This window comes from Monopterus albus, unplaced genomic scaffold (genome assembly GCF_001952655.1).
Source record: "Monopterus albus unplaced genomic scaffold, M_albus_1.0 scaffold69.1, whole genome shotgun sequence".
NCBI classification, from domain to species: Eukaryota; Metazoa; Chordata; class Actinopteri; order Synbranchiformes; family Synbranchidae; genus Monopterus; species Monopterus albus.
In genome coordinates, this window is record NW_018127949.1 from 1,502,576 (window position 1) to 1,511,898 (window position 9,323).

General features: G+C 39.7%; 1 protein-coding gene across 6 annotated transcripts in view; it reads left to right on the forward strand.

Moving 5' to 3' along the window:
• The window catches only part of adam11 (ADAM metallopeptidase domain 11), a 25,473-nt gene extending 16,156 nt beyond the window's left edge, over positions 1-9,317 (forward strand). For 2 of the 6 annotated variants that reach the window (XM_020605333.1, XM_020605334.1), the window contains 16 exons: positions 28-194; positions 629-713; positions 847-937; positions 1,525-1,576; positions 1,943-2,042; positions 2,246-2,317; positions 3,314-3,406; positions 3,505-3,585; positions 3,664-3,714; positions 3,830-3,893; positions 4,097-4,202; positions 4,308-4,427; positions 5,071-5,239; positions 5,393-5,507; positions 6,572-6,662; positions 7,504-8,007. In XM_020605333.1, the coding sequence (XP_020460989.1) occupies positions 28-194; positions 629-713; positions 847-937; positions 1,525-1,576; positions 1,943-2,042; positions 2,246-2,317; positions 3,314-3,406; positions 3,505-3,585; positions 3,664-3,714; positions 3,830-3,893; positions 4,097-4,202; positions 4,308-4,427; positions 5,071-5,239; positions 5,393-5,507; positions 6,572-6,662; positions 7,504-7,546 (1,500 nt within the window). In that variant the 3' untranslated portion in view covers positions 7,547-8,007. Of the gene's footprint in view, positions 1-27; positions 195-628; positions 714-846; positions 938-1,524; positions 1,577-1,942; positions 2,043-2,245; positions 2,318-3,313; positions 3,407-3,504; positions 3,586-3,663; positions 3,715-3,829; positions 3,894-4,096; positions 4,203-4,307; positions 4,428-5,070; positions 5,240-5,392; positions 5,508-6,571; positions 6,663-7,503; positions 8,008-8,742 lie in introns of those variants that run through there. The other 4 variants (XM_020605330.1, XM_020605331.1, XM_020605332.1 and 1 more) reach the window with 4 other exon arrangements.
• The last annotated feature ends 6 nt before the right edge of the window (positions 9,318-9,323 follow it).

Here is a 9,323-nt window from a genome sequence, read left to right on the forward strand (position 1 = left end):
CCCCCCCCCGGCCCTTAATGTTTCCAGATTTACAAAGAGCAGCTCAACACTCGCATCATCCTGGTGGCCATGGAAACCTGGTCGTCTGAAAACAGGGTCTCCGTGGGCGACGACGCCTTGCTCACGCTGCGGGATTTTATGAAATACAGGAAGGAGAGCATCAAGGAGCGCTGCGACGCTGTGCACCTCTTCTCGTGGGTTCAACAACTGCTGCTGTTGTCTGTCTTCACTCCCTCCTCCTTGTCCTTCTCTTCTTGTCCTTTTTAACTTATTCACCTTTTTCTTTTTTCTGCCAATCCTTCTCCTCCTCCTCCTCCTTATTCTTTTCTTGTACTTCTACTTTACTTACCCTCCACCATCACCTCTTTCCCCCTCCTTCTTTTTGGTTTCTCCTCCTATGTCTCATACTCTGCTTGATCACCTCCTCCTTTTTCTTCTTTTACTCCTTCTCCTTCCTGTCTGCCACCTCCCTTTTTCCTTCTCCTTCACCCCCACCTTCATCTTTCTTCTTTCTCCTCCTCCTTCTCCACTTCTCTTTCCCATTCTTCCTCTTCTTTTTATTCTGCCTCATCTTTCTTCTCCTCCTCTTCCTCCTATTGTAACAGCAGTCTCCCTGCCTTTACTACAGTGGGAGGACGTTCATGAGCAGCCGCAGCGAGGCAGCCTACATCGGAGGCATCTGTTCACTCACCAGGGGTGGAGGCATCAATGAGGTGAGCCATGCACCCCCTACACTTAAAGATTTCACAGACTGATTATAAGTCATGGTGTTTGTCCAGTAAACTTCATAAACAGCCATTTTCCCATATGTCTTTTAAAGGTTTCTTGTTTTACTTGTATCCTCAGTTTGGCAGCGTGGGTCCCATGGCCATTACATTGGGTCAGAGTCTTGGCCAGAACATCGGCATGCAAAGGAGCAAGGACCGAACAGCTGCAGGTAAGACTAATGTACAGGGCGGAAATTTGTTCAAACCGTGCTTCATGGGAGCCTGGCAGGTAAAGACAAAACAGAAACTAGTAACCAAGTAAAAGGTTTATCTTGCCAGCTTTTAACTTTAAAGAGATGTGTCCACCAAACATACTGCAGTTTCCTCTTTTCAATAACTACCTACCTTTCTACAATATGTTTTTCATTAAAGTGCCTCAGATAAAAGTTTTATTTCCCTGTTAGATTAAAGTTCACCTTTTTGCTATATTTTTATCACACCAAGTAGTGTGAACCTGTTCTACAGCCCTTATTTGATTTACCATTGAAAACTCACTCATCACTGAGAGAACATCATCTCAGCTTTACTACCAGCTCCCTCAAGTGGTGAGGTTAAGCACCATTTTAGAAAGCATTGTTCAACAACACACTCGGCTTATCAGGTGACTGTAAATCTAATGCAGTAATACAACGGTCCTGCAGTGAATCCTCCCTCTGATAATGTTCAGTTTTTATTGAAAGCTAGGTGTATTTTGATGTATTGTGACTATGTCTTGACCTCATAGAAGGTGTGTGTGTGTGTGTGTGTGTGTGTCCAGGAGACTGCAGGTGTCCTGATCCGTGGCTGGGCTGTATTATGGAGGATACAGGGTATGCACTCATTTTATAGTAAATTAATCTGCAGAACACTTAGAAAGAATTCTCTGCTAAAACAGGACTCTATAGAAACAAAGATGGACATGTGCTTTCACTTTTACTTTGGTAAAGCATATTTCAATAACGTTTAGCCGAAGCTTGTATTGGTAAGTTATGTGAGATTTTCTTTTTCCTCTTACTATCCGGCCACTGATCTACAATGTAACGACAAAGTTAAACAGTATAAAATGTACTTTGTAAAACTTGCTTGAACCCACTACTTTGTTATTATAACAAAATATTAAGGTTTAAAGCCATTTCAAATTTAGACAGACAAGTGTAACAGAGATTTCTGTGTCTGTGTCTTTTTGTGTCATTCAGTTACTACCTCCCCAGGAAGTTCTCTCGCTGCAGTATAGACGAGTACCTGCGGTTCCTCCAGCAGGGAGGAGGAAGCTGCCTCTTCAACAAGCCCAGCAAGGTGAGAGATGATCTGTTACTATCAGACATTTTATTTGCTGTTTACACCCCCATGTTATGCAGGTTTGTGGTTTAGCCACATGATCCACATATGTGGTACTGTGTGTGCACTAAAACTGATGTTCTTCCAAAGTTAAATTGAGAGGTCTAGTTTAAGGTATTGGTTAACTCAATTGTTTCCTTACATATTTTCTTTTTCTATAGCTGTTAGACCCATCAGAGTGTGGCAATGGATACGTAGAGCTGGGAGAGGAATGTGACTGTGGATCACTAGTCGTGAGTTCCCTCAGATTAACTAATGTTTTATTGATTACAAACTCAGTGTGTATGAGGCAATCATTTTACCAAAACATTTAACTCATTTAACCTTAAGACTGCCTTGGAAAATTAAGATTTAACCTCTGGCTTTCAGTGTTTGTCACATACTACATGGTTTTGTGTTTCTGGACTTTTTTTGGTCATCTGCCTTTATCAGTTCGGTGTAAAGGAATTCCAAATAGAAGTTTTATCTGTGTCTGTTTAATTATTGAGACGCTACAATTTAAATTAGCAGTATGGACAAGGCGGCTAAACTGGATGAACTGGCAGTTTCTCTACCAGAGTATTAATGAGAGGATTCTCCTACTGAGTGTCACTCATCTTTCTGTTTCCCCAGTACTTGTATACTTGCTCTTATCTGCCTTTCAATGAAAGCTCACATTCATTCTCAAGGCAAATTTCACACAGCATGTAATCTTTGACCTTGAGTGAGCATCTCTTCTCCTTGACTCCATCCTGTGGGGAACAGGATACTCCTGTTTTATCCGATATCAGCTTGAAACATTTGGCTTGCAGCAACAGAAATAATAGGGCACCTTGTTATACTAGATGACCATACTGCGTCAAATATGAATCATTAGTGACTGAATGAATTGCTTCTGTTAAACATTATGTGATTGTGATCCATAGCCAGTGATTGTGACAAAACGAGAAAAATACAAAACAGGAAATTAGTTGTATGTAGATTTTCCACTACACTGGGAACACAGATACAACTGTGCTAGTTGGTGAGCTAGCCCACGAGGCTAAAGAAAAATACAAAACAGGAAATTAGCTGTATGTAGATTTTCCACTACACTTGGAACACAGATACAACTAGTTGGTGAGCTAGCCCACGAGGCTAAACAAGTGTTTCACTGTAGCCAGCTGTGTGAATTTAGGATGTCAGGAAATCCTTGAGGAAGAATGCCCTGACACTCTGCAGAGGTACTATATATTGTCTCTGACCTGTAGGAATGTGCCCAGAGTGGAGCCAACTGCTGTAAGAAGTGTACTCTTACCCATAATGCCATGTGCAGCGATGGGCTCTGCTGCAGGGACTGTAAGGTGAACAGCTTCATATTATGTCATCGCATTAACTGGATAATTTTTTATTCATTATGTCCCTTGACTCTATTTCACGCCCCTGTGGTTGTTTTTGACAGTATGAGCTGAGAGGGGTGACCTGCCGTGATGCTTTCAATGACTGTGACATTCCTGAAACCTGCACAGGAGACTCCAGCCAGGTAAAAGTAGTTCCAACACATCAGTAAAAATTCATATATCTAAAACCTTGACTGAAGATGATCTTCTTCCTCTTCCAGTGTCCTCATAATGTCCATAAACTGGATGGTTACATGTGTGAAGCTGGCCAGGTAATATCATGCTATCTGCTGAATGTTTGTTAGTGCTTCTCATGATACATTCAGTAAAACTTCCTCTTTCTGTTTGTCCTCTCTTCATCGTCACATCTATCCTCCTCCTCCTCAGGGTCGTTGTTATGGAGGTCGCTGTAAGACCAGAGATGGCCAATGCAGGACTCTGTGGGGCTACAGTAGGTTTGGATTGGATATAGAAGTTTATTTCTTGGTCCTCTGATGTTTAAAAACAGGAGGATGATGATGATATTTTTACCTCGTTACCTAGTGTTTTTATGACCATGAGAGCTTGCATAATGAAAGCTAAAGTTATACTCACTCATTTTCTGAAAAGAGCTTTGCAACAAAGCAAATGAAAGACTCTGTTCTCTCTTCTCAGACTCAGCTGACAGGTTCTGCTATGAAAAGCTGAACTCTGAGGGCACAGAAATGGGCAACTGTGGTCCGGACTCCAGTGGTCAGGGATGGGTGCAGTGCAACAAGCAGTGAGTGAACAGTGTAAACTATATAAATACATTGCATGTCTCTGAATTCAGAACCCCTTTTGTGATTATTTTATCATTGTATATGTTCTTATTTGCCTCCTCCAGAGATGTCCTATGTGGTTTGCTGCTCTGCACCAATCTGACAGCTAAGCCGAGGTTTGGCGAGCTGCAGGGGAAGCTCACCAGTCTAACATTCCACCATCAGAACAGATACCTAGATTGCAGGTGAAGCAGTTTTTCCTCTGGCAGCTTGTTAGGTTTGAACAATTGATTTGATTTGATTTATTCTTAACAATAAAGTGTATGATTAACAGAATGTGCTTGACAGTCAAGACAAGAGCAGGCACAAGTAATAGTCCAAGTGAAAAACCCTTTTGTATGTACTGTATAGAAGTGTAAATGAGAAAAACTGCCTTAATTGTGACTGTGTACTATTCATCATCTAGTAGTCAAGAGTAAAAAGGTAAATGGGTATAACAGATCCACAGCAGTCAGTTGATTGGCAGAAAAATAAACTGCAATTATATTGGTGGTCTCTTTTTCAAGAAAATATGCCAGCATTGTCTGATCCAACTTCTCTATGTGATTATTTGTTGGTTTCTTCCCTCTTCTAAAATTGTAAACTGAATATTTTGGGGTTTTCAGCTGGTGGTTGGACAAAACTAAACGTATGAAGAAATCATCATTGACATTTGTTACTGTTTTCTGACATTTTCCAGATAAACCAATTAAGAAAATAAATGGCATATTAATTGATAATAAAAATGATCCTCAGCGGTAGCCCTAACTAACAGCTGTTCAGGTAAACCCAGTTCAGATTGGCAACTCTAAGGACCATGGTTTTCCTGTGTGACCCTCTGGCCTACAGGGGAGGCCATGCAGTGCTGGATGATGGCCTGGACCTGGGCTACGTGGAGGACGGGACGCCATGTGGGCCAAACATGATGTGTTTGGAGCGTCGTTGTCTCCTAGTTACCACGTTCAACCTGAGCTCCTGCCCAGGCTCCTCATTCTCACGCATCTGCTCCCACCACGGGGTGAGTGATTCCCACCTCAGGATTGTGTGATGTGTTGGTGTTTGTGTTGTGGACCTTAAGGCATCAAGTGTGTGAAGGTTACAGAAAACAAAGCTTTGGGATTATTATGGACGTCATATGCCGAATGCTCTCTCTCACGTTTGTCCTGTGCAGACTTGCAGTAATGAGATGAAGTGTATCTGTGATCCAGACTACACTGGGAAGGACTGTAGCGTGTTTGACCCCATTCCCATCCCAACCTCGCCAGACAGCCCTGAAAAATACAGAGGTAAACCACAGTGATGACACAGTACAGTTACAGTGGTTCTTTACATCTGTAAAATAACCTGCTGGGGTGACAGAAAAATGTAAACCAAAGTAATTTGTCTCATCAAATTCCCCAAATTAAATAAAGCACCACCGGCTGGTCTCGAAATAACTCACAAAAACAGGTAGAATAGCAGAGGGTTAATTTTTTTCACTATTTAAACCAAAAAATAAAATCACATTTAGTTTTATAATGGTTTTCATGTTTTTGCAAATTAAGGCAGAATGTCTTTGGTACACAAAGTCTGATCAAATATAAAGCTTCACAGGTTATATTGCAAATAGTAGCAAGAGAAGACACTAATGGAACAAATAAATAAATTTCTATTTTTTATCTCTATAGGAACTCTAAAATTAATTGAAACAAAATAAAAATATGTGAATAAAAGTGGCTCAAATATGAGTTAGTGTTTTGAAAAGTGCAAAAGCAGCCGCTTTGGAAAATGGTGAGAAAATGTTTGTAAAAATGCACAAATATTAAATACAACAGTAAAAAGCAACATTTATGAAAAATGACTGCAGTATGAAGAGAACGAATGTGTAAAATGATTTGATTTTGTATTTTGTTTATTTAAATTTTTGAAAGGAATATTTCTCTACTTTTTCTCATAGCTTTTTTTTTTTTTTATAAAAACAGTTTGTACTAAAATGCTTTACAAGAGAATTGTATGCACATCAGTACGCCTTCCTTATACAGTATGTGCACAAATTGCCCTTGTCCCCATTCATGTGTGTGAGTTTTATTGTGGTACACTTTAGTCATCATTGCCTTTCTCTCCATTAATGACGTCACTGATTATCAGATATAAAATGTGCAGAAAAAAGCATGAACCACCAACTTGTTTTCAGTTAGAATCACTTGCTTTTCCATGTGGGGTGAGATTTTTCACTGTTCAGTTTTTCCCCACTTTAATATTTTACAGATCTTTCCTGCTTTATGATGCACATATTTCTATTTTTCAGTACTCAGTGCTCTCACATGCTACTGTATTTTTCCCTTTCTGGCTGGCTCCATCACTCCCACAGGTCCCAGTGGTACCAGTATCATAATAGGTTCAGTTGCTGGTGCAATTCTGGTGGCAGCGATCGTCCTGGGGGGAACTGGCTGGGGATTTAAGTAAGAGCTCTGGCATGCCTCTTGTCTGTGTGTGCCTGCGGTGTTTCTCTGTCGGCTCCCACACATGCTTGTGGCTCACTGCTGAATGCTCCTCTGCTTGCTGTCTGATCCATACTCACAACCACAGACGGTGGGTGTATCATTAATGCTGGTGGATGTTCAGTAGTTGGTTTTCCATCTGCGAATTTTGTTAGAGTAGGGGAACATAGTACTCATAAACCCCCTCTGATATTTTTGGCTCTTAATGATGAGATTTCTGTCATGTCACAAGAACCGCCATAGCCACTTGTAATGAGTTAAACAGGTAGTCAGATAATAAATAGCCAATCAAACTGTCAAGAATATCTATGACAATAAATCAATGGAGTTTGACCTGGAGATGCAGGTTTCCTACAGTGCACAATCCACAAGTTTTATTGATTTCCTTGCCCTTCTCCTCTATACAGCTGGATTTACTCCAAGTTTTCTTTCAGTACTTTAATTCACAGTCGTGTCTTACCTCATGCTAGCTTCGCCTGCAGCATACAAAGAAACAAAAGTGCATGTCTCCTGCTGTAATCGTTGGACTGTGGCTTGTGTGATAGCATCACTCTGCTGGAATAAATGCTGAAGTGGCAACGTCTTTGGTATTAGTTTAGTTTCGGGATAACAAAAGATAAAGGTGGATGTGATAGCTCTGTTTATCTCTTTGCTTTTAAAGCTTTGGATGCATTGCGTGTTTTCCACACTGCTACCTAGCCACATGAAGGGAAACTCGATAGTCTTACTTGTCTTTCTGTTTCACTTGTTCTGTGTCTTTGTCTGCACCCTGCATCTTGTTCCTGCCTCACTGTGGATCCAGGAACATCCGAAGAGGAAGGTACGATCCTGCTTTTCAGTGCTGATCCAAAATATCATCCTTGATCACCATCCATTTTTTAAGAGTTCTCTGCTTATTTATCTTCTGAACAGATATTTCAAAGCCCACACACACAAGTGTCACCATCATAATTTTTCATCTTTCAGACTTTGATAATATTTATTTGAATAGGGATGAGTATATAGTGTAATGCAATGCCACACGCCACAGTATTTGTAGGGTAATAAGGTAGTTTGTATAGGCCTTTTCAAAATACACAAAACTCAATTCACCTCAATTATAAACTGTATATTTACTTGTGCAGCAGCTAAGGAGCAGTTCAGAAAACGGCTGTATATCCTAGTTTGTCCCATTATCACTTGTGGTGCATGTCCCCTCACTAACATGACTGACATTCATAGAGTAGAGCTGCTGTGTCGACTGTATTTTCCATTTCATTAAACTTTCTGTAATAAAAGGTGAGCGTTTAATTTTTTTGCTTTGTGCTTTTATTATTATTTCAGTTTAAATGACAAATGTTTTTCATTTATATATGTGTATATATCTGTATTTACTGTGTCATATTTAAATGGCATGTACTTGGCTTTTTGTCTTCAACCATCCAAGCTGTTGTTTTTCATTTTAGCCCTGATAGTGTTCTCGTTTCATAAGAAAAGATTTTCTTTCCGCTAGAGAACACTGATGCCATGTAATGTATGTTTTTCATTTGATTATGACACGGTAAATACATAAAAAATGTAACTGTGCATGTTTTGCTTGTTTTTTTGTTGTTGTTTTTTTTTTTAATTAAGCGTGCTCACTCTTCCATGTCTTAGAGTTGCAGTGATAAATTGATAAATCATCAGTCAACAAATTATTTTGATAACTGGTTAATCTTTAGGCCAAAAAATCTAAAACATCTGATTGTTCCAGATTCTCAGATGCCAGGATTCCCTTCACTTATAATACAGTAACTTAAATATCTTTAGGTTTTACATAATAATTTGGACAAAGTAAGACACTTGGTGGTCTTATCTTGGGCTCTAGGGGATTGTATTTATAGACCAATATGAAAATATATCTATAATGAAATTATTTATTACATTCCTAATCTGTCTCCAGTCATTTTCAGTTTTTAATTTCTTAGTTGCTGTGTTGTTTCTATCAGATTTTTTTTTTTGTTCTTCCTCTTTGTGCCACTCCTTGTCTTCTTTCTCACCATCTTTCCTCTTCTTTTTCCAGATCTTCAGGAGGTTGAGTCATATCTCTCTGCTGTCCTGTCTTCTTTAAAGTGTCAATCTGATCTAAAGAGACAAAACAAGGATGTCTTCCACTTATGAGCCATCAGACCTTTTAATTTTCCTTTTCTGACTTCACCAACGCCAAATCCATTTGTGTCTTCTCCCACAGGACAGTCAAATCATTGTTTTGGCTGTGGTGTGGTAGCCCTCAAGACAAATTCCCTGTCTGGTGTTTGTATTGCCTTGTTTTGTGGTCATTGCAGTTTTTTATTTTCTACATTTTGTCCTGGACACACATGGCCCTTAACTTTGTGAGTGTTTTCTCCCTTGTACTGGTTACAGCTTGTCTTCTGCCATAATGAGTGGTGTTGTGTGTTACCCCTTTAAGTGAGTTTGTCACAGATGGCCATGCTCTTCTCCTAGTTTTGCCTTTTATAGGGAAGCCTACAGTTAAAACACATATTAATTAAACATATTAATGCAATAGATCACCAAATAGTGACTGTTGACATGTTCTACCTAGATGGAGGTTGTTTTGTGTGCAAAGACTTTACATTCCACAGTAAAAACCATAACTTCTCC